The sequence below is a fragment of the Chrysemys picta genome, chromosome 14, assembly GCF_011386835.1.
Source record: "Chrysemys picta bellii isolate R12L10 chromosome 14, ASM1138683v2, whole genome shotgun sequence".
Lineage (NCBI taxonomy): Eukaryota > Metazoa > Chordata > Testudines > Emydidae > Chrysemys > Chrysemys picta.
This window is the reverse complement of record NC_088804.1, coordinates 4,712,531-4,730,558: the sequence shown is the minus strand read 5'-3', so window position 1 is coordinate 4,730,558 and position 18,028 is coordinate 4,712,531. Positions and strand designations below refer to the sequence as shown.

Genomic DNA, 18,028 nt, shown 5'->3' with positions numbered 1-18,028 from the left:
CTGGAATGGCTAACGTAAGGTCAGGGCATGGAGAGGAGCACAGCAGCAAATGGAACTGGACAGGATGCAAACAGGCTGCTTGTTTTGCCAGTTAACAGCAAAAGCTGTTTCACTGGCTTGATGCTGTTTGCCAGATGCAGTGTGACAGGCAGACAGGAGGGATTGTACTCTCAGCATGTTATGCAGATGAGGCATAGAACTAATGATCATTAATATTAATGGACCTTATTCCCAGGCCTTCCCTGTGAATGCTCCAACCTGAAGACATTGGCTGTGAGAGACCTTTCCCTCTCTCCTCCCCCCGAGTAACACACTGAAATTGCCATGGACCAGATCACCCTCCCACCCTCTGGCTTCACTCAGGTTTGGCAGGTTAGCGAACATACTTCACAGGCCACTTCTGGAGAACTGTGGCAATAGGATGAAAAGAGCCCACTCTTCAAACCAAGTCTTGGCAATTGGACTGCATCAAATTGGTGGAGACACATAAAACCCGGCTGAGTTTTGTTCCTGCCCAGTGGCTTTGCCCAAGTAGTCTGATAGAATGGCAGCTGTTTGGCTCAGCCCAGCGACGGCTTAAGGTAAGTCTTTAGTTATCATTAGCATTCGGAGCTTGCTCTCTGAAGGGTCCCTCTTGGCAGAGTGTGGTGTGTCCTGTGCTGCTTCCACTGGCACTCCCTCCAGGTCATCATTGGCAGTGAGATCGCCACCTGCCTGGAAGCCAAAGGAATTTGCTAACACCTTTCCCAAGTAGAAAGCTAGCACTGTGTCATGGGAGCAGTGATTTGGGGTGTCCTGTGTGAATTGAGGAGGGACCCCCAGGGTCGAGGAGGGACCCCCAGGGTCGAGGAGAGCAGGCTTACATAGATTTGAAGGCCCTTGGTTAGGGAGCATTTTTTTGTTCTGTCTGCACAGCACCTAGGGTTCTGATCCAGGACTGGGGATCTTAGACACTACGGTAATACAAATCATGATTACTATTCATAATAATAATTGGCTATTCAGATATGAGCAGAAAGGCAGGACGTAGCTATTAAGGGGTGAAGGCAGCTGTCTGAGGTCCATGTCACTTAAACCCTTCGCTGTGTGTACGTGAAGTTGTGGATTAGTCTCTCTAACAAAGGTGTCTAGAGGCAACTGTGGAGAAAGCCTCTAACTGAGGCAGAAGACATGGTCACTTTTGGCTGAAGGGGAGGGGAGGACTTGGCTTGGAGATCTCCTGATTACTGTGTGCATGGCTTGTATGGAGCTGGGGAAAGGGGAAGGGTCTTTGAGTAAAATTATGGATGAAATCTGTTTATACTGGTACAAGGGGGTTAGTTGGAACTGTGCTCATCTTGATTTCCTTCCCACAGAAGTAGCTATTTCTCATGGACAATGTCACTGTCAGATTGCCATGTGCTTTCCCATTTCAACTAACAGTGCATTGTCCGCAAGATCAGACCAGCTCCCAAAAGGGCTTATTGGGGGCAGGAATGGGCAGATGCAGTTTGGCATTTTAATGAAAGGTTTAATTTTTATTTTTAACAAACTTTTTAATACAAAGATGTCATGTTGTAATGACATTGAGGCTCGGGCCAAGTAACCGTGACCAGCTTGCCGTGAGCCAGGCTGCCTTCTGGAGAAATGGGGGAAGGTAAGGACAATGCATCAGCCTTCACGTGCCTTGGCTGGCTTGTTCAGTTTGCTTCACTGCTGCCTGTACACGTGGCAGCTGCTGCTGTTGTGTGTACAGCTAGGAACCCTTCTGTCCTGAGATGCACCTTGCAGTGACACCGTTTCTCAGATGCCTGAAGGAGCATCTGTACCACAAGGGAGTAGCATCCTCATGCGCTAACCACTTCCCATGTGGCTAAGTGCACAGGAGGATGTTCCAGGGCTGTTAGCAAAGAACACTTTTGTCATAGCCTTAATTGTTTTCCTGAATAGTTTTTGCTGCTCTTTCAAAGGCTGCTGGGAGGCATCCATTCCAACCCAGGCTGCTGTCTGAGCTTGCAGGACAATCTGATGGGATTGTCTGTCCTCTTCTAGGAAAGAGTTCTTAAGGAATTTGCTTGATCTCACATGGATCCAGGAGTGGCCTCTGAGCCTTAGCCCTGCATTTTCTCTACATGTTTCACTTAGCATTCTCCTCAGTGTGACATGTATAGAAATGTGTGGCAGAAAGCTTTCATCAGCTTTCCTTCCAGCATCCCGGCTGGATGTTTCCTAGCTAGCTAATGCTCCTCCTTGAATGTGGACGGGTGTTTCTACATTGTATAGCTAGCTAGCATCTCTGATGCGTGGAAGCTCATTAGTTGGTTTTTTTCACATTTTGGAGCACTTCAGAGATTAATAATGATTGTGATAGTGGTAAGAAAAGACCTGTTTGATCATACAGTCCATCCTCCACAGGACAGGATCTAGTTCCCACAGAGAGGCTATCCTGTGTGGAACTGGTTTGCTCCGCATTTTAGCCAGAAAGCTGAGAGGCACAGCTTCTGGGTAAGTGAAGGATCTCTGTGTGAGGCCATCGCCCTCTAAAGTGCATTGAAGCAAAGAGGCTGTTTCACTCAGTGTACGTAGCATGAAGGGGTTCATACTGCGTCGCACAGCTTGGTTAAAGATCTACTCTTGGAATTGTGATTGCAGATCCCTTTCCTGTGTTACAATGGAGAAGTCAATACCACTGCCCTCACTTGCTCAGACTAGCATTTGGAGGGTTGAGGTGAATTTCACAGCAGTTCTGCCTTGTGCTCTGGAATTAATTTACCTCACTACTTCATTAAGTTGTGCTCCAAATTGCCTGGCCTCCAGGTTAGAGCGTGGTGACGCTCCATTTTTCTGCATTCCAGAAGGAATCTGCAGAAATCATAAGCTTTTGTGCAGTGAAGAATATCAACAGAACACCTTTCTGATAGCAGAAATCCTGGCATTTACTTGTTATTAAAAACGACTATTAAAAAGTTCCTAATATTTAGACATTAGGGAAGACGGTAACACTTTGGCCATAAACATCTCTAAATTATATCCTGTTGCTCTTTTCTTCAGTCTAAATGGACAGGGAAAGAAATCCGTACATTCTTTTCAGCATCTGATAAAATAAACCAGGAAGCAGTGACAAAGCAGCAGCGTTTAAATAACTCTTTCAAAATTATTTGTCAAAGGAAGAGTCCTGTTCATTGAACATTCATGATCTGAAGTCCTGTGGATGGACTCAGATAGCAGATGTCTTCTGATTTGAATCTTCAGTGCCCGTTCCTATGTTGTACATATGTGTTTCCAAATTTATCTTTAGAAGAACAATTGTCTCTAATCTCTCACTCACCATTAGAGAAAGGAATTAGTTTGTTTATTCTTCTGTCTGGTGTTGTTTGAGAGACTTGGGTGTGACATGATCACTAATCTACTGCATGTCTTTACACAGGTTTCCATAGGTCTTTAATGAATACCTGAGAAATGTTGAATCTAGCTAAAATAGTTTTCCAGTGCAAAAAAATGTACAACACAGTTTTTAACTGTATATTTGTCAATTCACATTCTCAGGCTGCAGTAGGTTCCAGAATCCATGTGTTCCCTACTGATCGCAACCGCTCTGGAATCCACTAGAAGAGCTCTGTGTAAGCTTCAAAGCTGGTCTCTCTCACCAACAAAAGTTGGTCCAATAAAAGAGATTACCCTCCCCTACCTTGTTTGTAGGATTCTTTCATGGCATGCAAAAATGGGGGCTCATTCTTTATCTGAGAGAGGTTTCCTCCTGGTGAAGTTTAATGAAATTCTGCTCTCATAGCCATCACTTTATCTGATCATTGGCAAAATGGTTCTGTCCCCTAATGTACTGACAATTTGACTTTCCATTAGGCCCTGCAGCAAGCCACACCATAGCTAAATGTTTTATTAGCCTGTGTTGGAAGTGCTGGCTTTGTCGCGTGAGGGCAGCATCCCTGAAAGATAAACAACTGTGTCAGTGCTGGTGAAAGGTGGTGTTATGCAGAGGCAGTGTGCTTTGTGCCTACCTGCCAGTGAACTCCCCTTCTGACCAGAAAAGACTCTCTCTGCGGGCAAGGGGGAATAGCTCAGTCTCTGTGCAGTTCAGTCCTTGGGATCTCTGCTGAGATTGTCACAGTGGCGTTAGTGATATCAGAACTGTTCACTTGGAGCTGAGTTGACACATGCACACATTGTATCCAGACCACTGAACAGTTACCAGTACTGCCCTGGCTTGGATTTGAACCACTGACTTACAGGAGAGACACTTTGCATTCTCTTCCTGAACTGTCCAGTCTTGAGTCACCACCACCTTCCTAAAACTGGCTTTGCAGCTATCTCCATGCACTTGCATTGCTGCAGGGAGGCAGAGTAGAGTTGCTTTTTATCCAGCTGAATAGTTAAGGAGCTGTTACCTCTTTTTAATTTCTGCTAATGACCTTGTGGTGTCTGGACTACGGCTGGGTTCTGTTTAAGCAATTTGCTGGCTGTTTGAAGCAATAAAACTGACTGACAGGTTCCCAACGCTTCACACACATGTGCACTAATCAGTACTGCAGTGTGGTCCAGAGAGTTTTATTGAGATTATAAAATGGAATGCTGTTGAAGTAGCATCTTCCATAGTTACACTGGGATTAGTATTTCCTTGTTCGGGACATGGAGCATAATACCATTTTCTGTTGGGAAACCTGATCTATGTCCTGTGTTGTAGCAGAATCTCTGAGTAGAGATCAGGCTACCTCTAGAGAAGAGTGGCTGTGATGCAACCCTGCTTCAAAGAGGAGAAGGCTCTCAGTTTAAGTGCAGGGACTGTAAATGTCCTCTGTGCTCACCTTGCTTCCTGGGGCTGCGGGCTCCCTGCACTGTAAATGTGATGGCTGCAGGCGCCCCAGTGGGAGAGCTGCACCCCCCCCCCCCCCACAGACACACACACAGAAGATTGAAGGATGCCCGGTGCGGAGCTGGAATTGTAGCTGGGCTGCAGAACCCCTCCTGCTGCCATGGTGGCTAGATCAGCAGGTTAACTTCCTTTTGTTGTAAGGGTGGGAACAAGCGCTCACCCAGCTGGCCAAACAAAATATGAAACTTAACCAATGTGGTGGAGGGGAACCCCACAGAAAGCAGTTCGATTGGTGAAGGATCTTTGAGTGTGGAGATGGTGGGGAGAGCAATGCACAGAGGGGTAGGTGGGGAGACAAGACACATGACCAGGAGGGGGAAATCCTTTGAAAATTTCCCCCAACTGTTTATTCCAGTGTATTTAGCATATTGATCCATAGTTTTATTGACTTGTGATGAGGTTGCCTACTGGAAAGTAGCTCCAAACTGTGTGGTAGGTTAATTAACCTCATGGCCCTATAAGCTGTTTAGCTGGTCACGATCCAAGACTTTCTCAACCCATTTGATCATGAATCTATGTTGCTTCAAATAGTGCACTTTTTAAAATCGCTGGAGAAAGTGTGCTCTGAATCACAGTTCTGTGCTAAAAGTAGAGAGGGAGAATGAGTGGTCTCCAGCAGAGTTTGACTATATGGGCAGGTAGTGCACAGCAAACGGGGGTGTAAATCTACCGTGCTCTCTGCTCTGGGTGTAGTGGTTACTCTGTCAGCCCTCCTGTGTCTGGAAATGCCTTTTACATGTTCCGCTCCCCAGAGAGCTTGACTTGGAGCTTTTGGTGCTGTTCAGAACCTGTGGCTGAATAATCTTCTCATCCCTGCCTTAGCAAATATAAGAAACCTTTGTTTATACATAGTGTATGCCTCCTTTCTGGCTTGTGAGATTGAAATAGAGAGAGAGATTATAAACCTTTCATTTCTGTTATATTTGCAAATATTAAGTTTGAAGCAGAGAGGTTAATTTACTTTTGTGTTTGATACTGATGCGACCGGTGCTGGAATCCTGTGTCCAGTTCTGGTGTCCACAATTCAAGAAGGATGGTGATATACTGGAGGGGCTTCAGAGACGAGCCACGAGAACGATTAAGGATTAGCCAAACCTGCCTTCTAGTGAGAGATGTAAGGAGCTCAATCTATTTAGTTTAACGAAGAGAAGGTTAAGGGGTGACTTGATCACAATCTATAGGTACCTACATGGGTAACAGTAATGAGCTCTTCAGTCTAGCAGAGAAAAGTCTAACATTATTCAGTGGTTAGAAGTTGAAGCTAGACAAATTCAGACTGGAAATAAAATATACATTTTTAACTGGTGAGAGTAATTAACCATTGGAATAACTTATTGAGGGTTGTGGTGGAGTCTCCCAACAGTGACAATTTTTAAATCAAGATGGAAGTTTTTCTAAAAGATCTGCTCTGGGAATTACGTTGGGGCAGGTCTCTGGCCTGTGTTATATAGGAGGTCAGACTAGATCGGGGTAGGCAGCCTATGGCACGCGAGCTGCTTTTCAGTGGCACTCACACTGCCACCGGTCCGGGGGGCTCTGCATTTTAATTTAATTTTAAATGAAGCTTCTTAAACATTTTAAAAACCGTATTTACTTTACATACAACAGTTTAGTTATATATTATAGACTTATAGAAAGAGACCTAAAAACGTTAAAATGTACGACTGGCACGCGACACCTTAAATCGGAGCGAATAACTGAAGACTCGGACCACCACTGCTGAAAGGCTGCCGACCCCTGGACTAGGTAATCAGGGGCCCTTCTGGCCTTGGAGGAGGAAGCTGAGCACTACCATTCTCTCCATTGCTGCATATCTGAGAAACTGCTTCTGACTCCAGCCCTGCCTTAGTGCAAGGCCCAGGCCCTGGGAATTGTACAGGGAGTTTAATGCTCAACTCCACAGCTCCAGCTGGAAAGGAGAGGTAGCCCCAGGCCAGACCACAGCAATATTAAAGCACCACAGCTTCCAAATCAAAAATTTGTCTTGAACTGAAGCTTTACCCAGTGGCTTCTTTGTGGAGTCCTGCAGTGACGTGAGGGAGAAGCAAAGGAAAAAGGGGCTGCTTTTGTGAAGCTTAATGTGCTAAAACTGATGGGAAAGAGTGTCCGAGAACACCTGGATTCCGACCTGAATCTTTGCCAAACCACAGGGTCCAGATAGAAGGAGAAGAGGAGAGTGTTAAATAACAGGTCGCTAAGTCCAGGGCCAGAGCTGAGATTTACTGATATGTAGTAACGTTTCATAGCCTGTTAAGTCTGTAGGCGCACGTGGGGAAAAATCCTTTGTCTTTTTAATTCTAATATTTTTTCCCCCCACAGGTATAGCCTTTACAGACCTCCCTGTAAGTACAACTATTTTCAGTATTCTAACTAGGGATGCAAATGAAAGGGAGGGGGACAGTAACTGGGGTGTATGATGTCTTCTGTTTAATGCCATGTTAAAGGGGTAGCACATGTTCCTAAATGATATGTTTCCCGTCTGCCTCTGTTGCAGTGGGGTGAGAGTGCGCCCTTTTATGAGCCTGTACAGTCTTATCGCCAGATGTGTGGTCGCTCACAAGCTCCCCATTAAGAATAGTTACCTCTCCTGGAATTGCCATGTGAATTCCTGCTTTATTACACCTTAAATGGCTGTCTCCTAAGAGCAGCTTTGGCTGCAGGGAGCACTGTGGGGTGTTCACTTGAGGCTCAGCGTATGACAATGAACTTGAGCATCTCAAACCTTGTTAACAGAAAACACACCTGCTTCTTTGGTGTTACTGCGTCTAAACTCCCCTTGCTTCCATCCGAATACTGCAGCAAAGGGTCTTTCCCTTTCCAAGGTAGCGATTAGGGATTGAGTGTCTGTGTCAGGAATGCTCAATTGTTTTTAGGTCCCCTTACTCCGCCATCAGCTCGGCTAGCTGTTGGCAAGCCCTGCACACACCCTCTGTAACCAGCCATAGGCAATGCTGCTGCGAAGATGTGCTGAGCTCCGTTCTCTAGTTTCATAGTCTCTCCTTGGCTCTGCCAGCCTGCAATGTGTCAAGCTGCTCTCAGATCAGGAGCTTCCACATGGCGTTGCACGTAGCTGCGCCAGAGACAGTGAAAAGTAGTTGGAGGATTATAAGAACACGGCTGTCTCAACGATTGTAAAGGAGTCCAAATTTTGTGGGCATCCTGCATGAGTCAAAATTTTCTGCTTGCTCCTTGAATATGCTGTTCATCTATAATGCTTCAAACATGCAGGTCAGGAAGGAATTTTCCTTCGTGCGTATGGGCAGGGCCAGTGGGTTGTATTCCACTCTATCCTGAGATTGCAGGGAGTGGGGTTGGACATTCTGCATGTGCAGCAATAATAGGGTTAAATACCTCCCTCCCCCCCTCCCCCCCCCCGCAGCTCTCAATAGAGGTGCAGTTATACAGATTAACGCCCAAGTTCAGCAAGGTGCAGCCTCGGTTCTGAGTGTTGCTTTTCAGTTAAAGGCTCACAGCTCTTCGGGTGTCAGCCGAACAAGTCCTGCGGTGACGCTCCAGTGTTCAGTACATATGTATGCAATAATGGCTGACAGTGAGGGTATTTCCTGGCCATTATTGCTCTTGTAGATCTAACAGAACGTTTCCCTCTAGTCTTTTTGCCCTGGCACCCAGACCTCTGTGGTGCTCCTGGGATGTTTTGTGGACGCATCGGTCTCTTCCAGGAAGCTAGTGCCCAGGGCAGGCCGCAGTGGGAAAGCAGGACTTCGTTGTGAGCACTGTTAGGGTTTGGCCTTGTGGATCTCACACCATGGAGCACAAATGAGAGTGGAAATGCTGCAGACAGCCAGTGTCACTTTCGTCAATGTGATGGCTCTCCCCAAAGCCTCATGCCGCCAGTGCACCCAGGCATATTGGCCCCAGCGCGCCACGCTGTGTACTAGTGACTTCTCCTCTGCCTGAGCCTGTCCCTGCTCTTCAGCAAAGCGCTGAATGGAGCGGTCCATGCTTCCACGCCATAGGGGTGCTAAGCATGTCACCGGGATGCCAGTTACTGTCTGGTAACTAGAGCAGCAGTGATTCTCACACCCCCTCGAAAGCCCATTTGGCAATGAGGTGTATACGTCCAGTTGTGGAGGTGGCAAGGGGCAGGGAAATGCTGCAGAGCCCGAGACTTGATATCAGCACTTCCTCCGGAGAAGCAAAGGAAAAATGGGTTTCTCTCAGTTGGTCTTACGCATCCAGGCCCTTCCTCCTTCACAGCCTCAGACACCAGTGATGGCAGCAGGCTGCTGCTTGCAATTTGCTGTCTGGATGTTGTTTTATATCTGCTAACTGGTAGCTTGCCTGGACCTCCTCCTGACCCTCGACCTCACAGTCCCTGTGCTGCCTGCCTCATCCCCTGTCCTCCCTTTCCCATCCCAATTTCTGCCCCTCAGAGTCTCTCCCTGCCCCCACTCCCTTGCTCCTGTTTACTCACCACCTCCTGTGGTCCCCTTCCCCTAGCCCTCCCCAGAGACAAACAGAGATAACAGGCTGTCTGACCTCTCTGCTGCTGCTTGGTCCCTTTCCCCACCCACTGCCTGGTGGGTCTCTTCTTAGACTCTTTAGGGGCACAGACCACATCTTCCTCTGGTTCTTAAAACCGTGTCCTGCAGGTTTGGTCTCTGATCCTGACTGGGGCCCTTGGGTTGCACAGCAGCATTAGGACTGATCAAGGCGCTCGTTAGGAATGGTAGCAGATCTCATAGTGCTTAGCATCAATACAGCTTCCAAGTGCTTTAGACCTTAGGAAATGTTTATGCATTAATATAGCAAGGGAGATGCATCCAGATTAGTTGAAACAATGTCCATTCATTGTCAGGTACAGCAGAGAGAACGTAGAGTATAAAAGCTGTTAAACATTAACTGCGTTCTTCACCCCCTTTGCCAGGGCTGTGAAAACTGTTCTAGAAGCTCTGCTGCAAAAGGGACTGGAAATAGGAAGATCTTCCGAAATCTTAACTGAGGGAGCCTTGTAGGATCCAAGGGTCTCGGACCCTAATAGGGCTTGTCCGATGTTCCTCGTGGGCACTGGGTGTAAAAGCTTCCCCTCCATTGGCGGCCTATTCTTCTTGAAGCAAACTTTCTAGAGAACACCGAGACAGGCAATAAGCAGCATTTCCTTGACCAGTTGTAGGGAAGTTGTGGGGCTGAATTCACTTGTGGGGTGACTCTGACTTCAGTGAGCTTACACCAGGAATTTAAATTGGTCCTTCAGCCTGAGTTTCCTTGCAGAGAGTTCAAAACCAATTTGTTTTCCTTTACTGCAGGGGTGGGCAACCTTTTATTTATCAGGAGCCACAGACCCACTGAAAAAATCAATGGCGGGCCACAAATGTTCAACTCACCTGCTCAGGGGGCGCGGAGGCTCAAGGCTTCCCCCACAGCAGGGCAAGCCGGCGCTTGTGGCTCCGGCCCCACGGGGGGGCACCAAGACTCAGGGCTTCCCTCCTGCGGTGGGGGGAGCTGGTGCTCACAGCTCCAGCCCCGTGGGCGGGAAGCCCTGAGCTTTGGCACCCCTCACAGGGCTGAAGCTGCGAGCGGTGGCTCGCCCGACCACAAGGGGAAGTCCTGTCCCCCCACCCCCGGCAGGTGAGTTGAACATGTGTGGCCCGCAGGCTGGATGAAAATGGGCAAGGGGCCGGATCAGGCCCACAGGCCATAGGTCCCCTACCCCTGCTTTACTGGTACCAATGGGCCTTGGGTAAAATCCCCAGCCCGTAGCAACACTGCTTATAGGTTACGTGGTGAGTGCTGATTTTTCCAATCTCCAGAAGTATGAATGGACGCACTCAACTCAAAAATTGCATTTCTCTGAACGTTTATCTCCATTAGACTATTATCACTGACCAGTTAGCCAGAAATCACTTCATCAACAGGAACAGGTTTAAGTGAATTTAAAAAAAGCCACTCTTAAACTGAGTTCCATGCAGGGGTTTGCACTGGTTTAACTAAATCAGTTTACGTTTAAATCAGTGCAACTTTCTCCTGCATCCAAGCCCAGACAGTGTCAGACATTCTCGCTTTTCCTGAAAAGACCTGCATAAAGATCAGTGGGAGAGCAGAAAAGCCCTTGCATATTTTTCAGGGCATGTTTTTAATGTCAGGCAATACTGTTTAAAGGGGGCTATAGTTTTAAGGGTTTAAATCAGGATTGGATGCGTTTCTAAACAATATGCTCTGGGGATTATTTGGGGGGAGTTCTATGGGCTGTGTTATACAGGCGATCAGGTTTGGTTCTGTCTGACCTCGGAATCTTTGAATGTAGCAGAAATGGGACATTTTTTAAAAATGTAGTCAGTTTAAAAAAATGGTATCATCAGTGCCCCATTAATACCTGCCCCCAGTTACGCCTACGCCCTGGTGAGAGGTGAGGCAGCCAGTTGTGCAAACAGTGTCCTAAAAGTGCAGATCAGCTCTGCAGAGTGACCGAGGCACCTTACCCAGGAAACCTGCTCCCTGTGTGCTGCGGAGTCCTATCTGCCGTTTGCCAAAGGTTTTGCTAGTTGACTCTCATTAGCTTTGTAGATCCACTATGTTTCCGTGGGTGTGAAGCCAGGCTGCTCTCAGGGAAGATGATGGCCCCTTATTCGCTGTGCTAGGAACAAGCAGGGAATGAGGCTGTGGGAGAGGAGGCAGCAGCGAGGGGAGCTGGGTTAGGAAACTAAGCAGGGTCCGGGGAATATGGAGAGCAGGAGGTAGACTGGGGGAGAGGTGCAGGGGATGTGGCGTGACCGAGGGAAATACGAATATAGAGAATGTTCAAGTGAATGCAGGAGGTAGGTGGGGAAGAGGAGACAGTGGGGGGAGCATTGAGGGAGAAAGCAAGGCAGGATAGGCAGCTGCCCCACTCGGTAGGGGTGGGGGTAGAATGGTAGCTCCCTGCACCCGTAGGATCGGAGAGTGTAAGTGACGTTTGCTCCGATCAGTGAACAAGGAGGCTACGGTTTGTGTGCATGAGAGGCTGCATTGTGATCACTCTCAAAGGGGGGGCTGGCAGCTTCTGCTGACGGTGAAAAAATCTGAAGGAAAAAAACACTGAGACGTATCGTTTTTAATGTCATGATTTTTTGGGTCTGACTTGTGGCTTTGGAAGGCCGTGGGCTGGCGATACTGAAACAGGTCGGAGGCCCAATGCATAGACTGACAAGATGATAGTCTCTGTTGGAGGCTTTTCCTTATTGCCAGTTCTGTTTGAAGGGGAGGGGGATCTCTAGCTCCACTCCTTAAATACCACAATTCCCCCCTGTGCCATCTCCTCGCTGTGCTGTGGTGCACAGGCCCGGAGTGGTGTGAGCTGCATCTGAATTAGCCCACCTACGTAACCCACCAGTTCTTGCTCATGGGTGTGATACAAAGGAGATGCTGAGTCAGTGATGCAGCCAGCTTTATTTCCTCCTTTCCTTTCCCAGCCTGGGGAGGATGGGGGCGGGTGGGGGGGGGGGGAAGGGGAAGAAATGAGTGTTGTATGGAGCAGCCGTTTCTACTCCCTGTTTTGGCATTTCAAACACCAGAAACGTACAGTGCCAGCCGTTCACGTCTCAATCGGCTGAACAGCAGCTAAATGCAGATCTTTTTGGAGGAGAAAAGCGTGCTCCAGTTCACTGCTTTGCTGGGAGGTTCTTTGAGGAAGGGAGAAGATCTGCCCAGCATACCTATTGCTTTTCAAACCTTAGAGCAGACAGAAAGGATCCAAAGGGGTTCTTCAGTTACTTGTTTCCTCAGAATCCAGTGAGGTCGTGGAGCGTGAAGCCTGGACCGTCAGACTGCTCTCAGGCACTGACGTTCCCTTGGGACAGATCCCTGGCCGTGTCCTGAGAGGTGTCGCACCAGCATCTTCTGCTGTTCTGTTTTGTTGCATCTCACATGGCAGCTGGAAAGTGAGGCCCACCATTTAACACTCACTAGCAAGTGCACGAAACTAAACAAGCCAGAGTTTTGGCTCTTCCTCTCTCTGTGACCTGGAGATTTCAGGAGCCTCAAAGTGGCAAGTAAATTGTGTGGCCACTTCTCCGAAATTCCACTCTGCCTTTATTCCTTTAACTCGTAACAGGAGGTGGCATCCTTGGCTCCAGCATAGGCTCCCATATGGTCAGGTTGGTAGGAACTGCTTGGCACGTGTAGTCCAGTGTCATTTATCAAAAAAGAGAGGCCCCGTGGCTGTCTCTGCAATAAAGTTCTCACCTATCCTCGAACTTCTGTGACTGTCCCTAGTTACTGAGCTGTGTTTCTCTGTGCGATAGCGCTCGGACAGGAAGTTTGGGCGTTCCCTTTGGCACTTGGGCCATTTTACTCCTTGTTTTACCATGATGGGACCCTAATGTGAAGAGTTAGCTACAAGGCAACAGAATAAAGCAGGGAGATATTTACTGTCAGTGATTCCCAAACCGCGGTCCTCAGATCACCCCTGGTTCCTGGCACACTTGCTGCTGGCCCATGGAGTGGGCTGATCACATGGTGTCACCTCTGCCCCTTGTTTCCAGTGAGTGTATCACACTGACTCTTAGCTGCCTGACTAAGCGATTGTGATTGTGAACAGAAGTGGCCAGGAGACTCTCTAAGGTATGGTCCACACAATGAAATATTTGGCAAGCCCATGCTCTGCGTGTTGTCTCCCCTCATTCTTCCACATGCCTTGGAGATTGGATACCTCACGGCACTGTTTAGAGAATCTCCGAAGGTTTTGATTGGGGCAGGATTGGTACAGGGCTAACTTAAATGGCATCCATTTGCTTGTACTGGGTTCAGTGACTGTCTCCTCAAACTTGAATCACATCATCTCAACCCTCCAGGAGCTGAATGATGTGTTGGTTGATGTTTGGAGAGACTGTCGCATTGGCACTGCCACTTGGAAATGAAATTGAACCCTGGGTAGTGAACTTGCTGGTTTGGTTGGCATCATTGGCGAGCTGAGTTAACTACAGGTCCCTCTTGCTACCCCACCTGCTGTGCGGGACAGTCCTTGTAGCGGGGTTGATTGTGCCCTTGAAGTGGGTCCTGCATCCTTCCCCTTTTGCCCAGAGATGCAAGATGTTTGGATAGCAGCTGTCTGTCAGGGTGTGGGGAAATGAAGGTGAAAGTGTTTCCTAGAATAGAGAGCCTGTCTGGACCAGCTGTCTAGTTGGGTTAGTTGTGGTAAGGGGGAGACCTCCCTCAAGATGCTGGCATGGGAGCTCTCCCATCAGTTGGGTAACTTAGTCACCTTACTAATACAAACACTTGTCTTTCAATCTTTGTAACTGTCCTGGCTCCTGCATTGTGGTAGAAATCTCCCAACCCTCTGGAAGAACAGATTGACAGGTCACACACACGAGTTGTGACGTAGATCTCAGTCCTTCGGGAAGGCAGCCCAATGTGCTGGTTTCATGCCACGCCTTTTCGAGCAGCAGGAACTGGGTTCTTGAGCCTGGGGCTGTCACCAACCTAGAGAAGCCACAGTTGCCTCTTGCCCCTTTTATTACAAGTTGTGGTTTTAAAAACTAGCTTCCCCTGCCCTTGCAGCCCATCCCTGAGGGCCAGAGACAAACCCACATGCTCTTCTCTGAGCCCATGGGAAAGGGTTGGGAAGCATTAATGTGGCTTTCTTTCTTTTTTGCAGTCAAATCTCTATCCCACTGTGGGGCTGCAGACGCCAGGAGAGATCGTAGACGCCAACTTCGGGCAGCAGCCGTTCGTGTTTGACATTGAGGACTACATGAGGGAGTGGCGAGCAAAGATTCAGGGCACCATTAAGCGGTTTCCCATAGGAGACAGACTAGGCGAGTGGCAAGCAATGCTGCAGAAGTGAGTCTCTGCTGCAGTCTTCCTTTCTTCTACTTTTCTAGGCTTAGCCGTAGCACCTGTCTGACAGATGCTGCAGAATGAGCAACGGTAACGCAAATTCTGTCCTGCTCCCTTATGCTGTGTGACGGTCCAGGGAGGCCTGCGTAACGTTTAGAGGCAGGCTCTTGAACGCATCACTAAGCGTTCTCCTAGTGACAATCCAAAACCTGGTCTGCCATTCCTGCCCTGCTCAGGATGAAACCCTTTTCCACTCCCATCTTTAGGAGCTATGTCAGGGTGAGGAGATTAAGGGATTGGTGTAAGCAGAGTTAAAACTTAAGTCAACGTCACTCTGGTGCTCAAGGGTGGGGAAAAGCCACATCCCTGAGTGCTGGAGCGATGCTGATCGGTCCCCAGTGTAGGCACAGCTAGGTCGATGGCAGCATGCTGAGGTGTGTTTCAAGTGCAGACAAGCTACCATCAGGTAGGTAGGCGGTGTTCCTACAGGGATGGAAAAACCCCTTCCGTTGTCATAGGCTGCGTCTACACTTCAGGGTTATGCCAGTTTAGCTACAGTGCCATAGCTGCTACTACCCTCTAGGGTAGACATGGCTTAATTCAGCCCTCTAGAGACACAACTCTTAAGGGAACTCATGGAGTCCACGTCAGCTAGGCACTCGGGAATGTTTCTTTGGTGCTTTTCCTCAAGGCTTCTACAAGCCTCACTTGTAGTCTCGTGCCCCGGAACAGGGCAAAACTCGGCTCCTCTCGAGGCAGCCAGCCCTCCCTCTCCTCCCCTCCCCCGCAGTCGGTTGCAGGGTCATTAGCGAGTGCATAACGCAAGTTTGCCCTCATTTGCTGTGTAATTGGGCTCCAAAGACTAAGCTACTATTTTCTTAAGAAGTGTCTGGTCCTTCTGGCTCTGAAATGAGCCTTCCAAAGGTGGCCAGTGTCTGCCTGAGTCTGCAGACAGCCTGAAATGACAGCCCTGAGGGGGGTGTACTATCTCGATGGGCTGCTGTTTGAAACTTAATGAGCATTTACACGCCAATATTTGCTTCACTGCTGATCGTTTTGGTAAAACTTCATGCTGATGTGCTCATCCAGTTGTGTGGCTCTGAGCGGCAAGTTATGGACATGGTATGTTGTGAAGAGCTGTTGCTAGAGAGTGGAAAATGAATTCCATTCCCTTTTCCCCTCTGAGTGCACGCAGGGGAGGGAGGGCAAGCGGGAGGGAAGGAGGAGATGCTTTCGATATGGGGGAGATGATGTCTCTACTGCTTCCTGGGGGCCAGGAGCCCAAACAGCCTCCCACATTTTCTCAGTGCCACAGGCCCCAATTTGCCCTTCACCTGGGAGTCCACACTTCCTGTTTTCCTCAGGACAGTGCTCGGCACAGTTATGTGTTGTCAATGCAAAATCTGCAGCATACTAAAAATTATGCAACGAGAAATGTATGGAATTTAGTAACCGAGATGACAGGATCTCCTGTACTGGTTAGGAGTGGGCAGGAGGGCTGGGCATGGTGACGTGAGAGGTCCTGGGGGGTAGTGACACGTGAGGGAGAGGTAATTTAGGTTTTATGTGCCACACAGGACATGGAGCCTTGTCAGAAAGGAATGCTGGCCTAGTCCTCCTGGCATGGGGCAGAGTGCTCTGTGGCTGTTTTCTCCAGGCCCCTTCCAGTCCAGGAACGAAGGAGCTGGAGTCCTGAGCTCCAGCCATGTCATAAACTCCCCACCTCATGGAAACACGAGTACCTCCTCCGTGGAGAGGGCTAACCAGGGATCAGCTGAGGGCATTGGCGAGTCAGGCCGCGTCTACACTGGGAATACTTTGGAATAGTGGTGTACCATGCCGGCACAGCACTCCTCGACTGAACACCACTGTACTGGCCAAGTAACCTTTGTACCAATACAGTAAAACCACCCCCCGAGCACAACAAACCATACCAGTAAAAGCACAGCTCTGGCAGTATGGCTGTGTCTACTCTAGGGACTTCTGCTGGCACAGCTATATTGGTCAGAGATCACACCTCACTTCACCCCTGACCAACAGCTACGCAAGCAGACATCTGTAGTGCTGATAGACATGCTTTGTCATTTCAGTAGCTGCTGTTTTGGTCTGAGAGCACCCCACCAAAACAAGCCAATAGGATGTGGTCTGTCCTCCAGGAACTGATCACAAATGCGGGTGTCCTGCAGAACTGACCCCACGTATCAGGCCCATTTGCCACAGAGTCCAAGAAACAGTCTGTGCCCTGAACTCCCAGGTAGTACATTCTGAAAGGCACGGACGGAGACAGTGTGGTCCAGGGGAATTGACTGGATTGGGCACATGTCCGCAAGGTGAATGATGACCTGTGCTTGGAGAAGGGAGCTTGGTGTGGCAGCGTTCCTGAAAGGGAGTTCTCCAGCTGTAAGGGACACCTCCCCTCCCGCCACATACACCGGTTTTCACTAGTAGGAGTGGTTGATAAAGGGATGCAGCCACTAGTAAGGGCTGCATACTGATAAATCATTCTTCCTTCATGTTGCTCTGATCCCTTGGTGTCCATGCTGACTGATTTTAGCCACTGCTGTGGAGAATCTGAAATAGCATGAAATGTAGCTGAGCTGGTGTGGCTGGTTGTGAGAGATGTGTAGGATCCCAACACTGGTAATGCAGGAGCACCTGAAGTGTGCCTACCTGACGGCATCCCCACAGAAACCAGAGGTACGAGACAGCAGAGGAAGGAAGCCTGGATGAGCCAGAAAAGCTCCCAGCACAGCAGCTGTACCCGAGTGCGCTCCGTACTTGTGCTCTGAGCATCACTAAGGCGCGCAGCCCTACCTGGAGTGTTTCTGTAGGAGTTCTGTGTCTACAATCCCATCAGCACGCTTGGCCTTGGGGATGTTTACCAGTCTGGCAAGACAAGACCTGGGCTAGCCTGGGACTGTGAAGATCATTAGCTTTGCCTTGCCTTAACATGAAAGCAGCCTGCCAGAACAGCCAGCAGTTTATTTTGATACCATGTAGCACGTTCCTCGGAGGAGTAACATATCTCAAAGATTTCAGGAGCTGTTCCTGACTGGACATGTGGCACTCAGCTAGCCAATGGGAACATTCGATTGCAGTAAATATGCAAGGCATCTAACCCGTGAGTTGGTGCTGGTAGTAAACTAGCACAAAGGACAGGGTACTGCACTGGTCAGTTGACAGGGGTGGCTGCTGAGAGGCTGTGATGCCAAGGACAGAAATATATTAACGCGGGGCGGCTCCGATTTCAGTTAGCTGTATAGTGCAGTTTAAATACCTACAGTAAGGAGTTAGATAGCTCTGGTTACTGAATTCAACTTAACTGAAAGCCAGCCCAATGCTTAGCTCCCATCCGCTTGCTGGGTTCTTAGCGTTTCGGCCTTC

The 18,028-nt window shown here is 48.7% G+C and overlaps 1 protein-coding gene across 6 annotated transcripts in view; it reads left to right on the top strand.

Annotated features, from left to right (window-relative positions):
- Window positions 1–18,028, top strand: part of RANBP10 (RAN binding protein 10) — a 142,167-nt gene that overhangs the window by 107,882 nt on the left and 16,257 nt on the right. For 5 of the 6 annotated variants that reach the window (XM_065567531.1, XM_005310112.5, XM_005310111.5 and 2 more), the window contains 2 exons: window positions 7,187–7,209; window positions 14,463–14,647. In XM_065567531.1, coding sequence (XP_065423603.1) covers window positions 7,187–7,209; window positions 14,463–14,647 — 208 coding nt within the window. The remainder of the gene's footprint in view (window positions 1–7,186; window positions 7,210–14,462; window positions 14,648–18,028) is intronic. The other variant, XM_065567534.1, reaches the window with a different exon arrangement.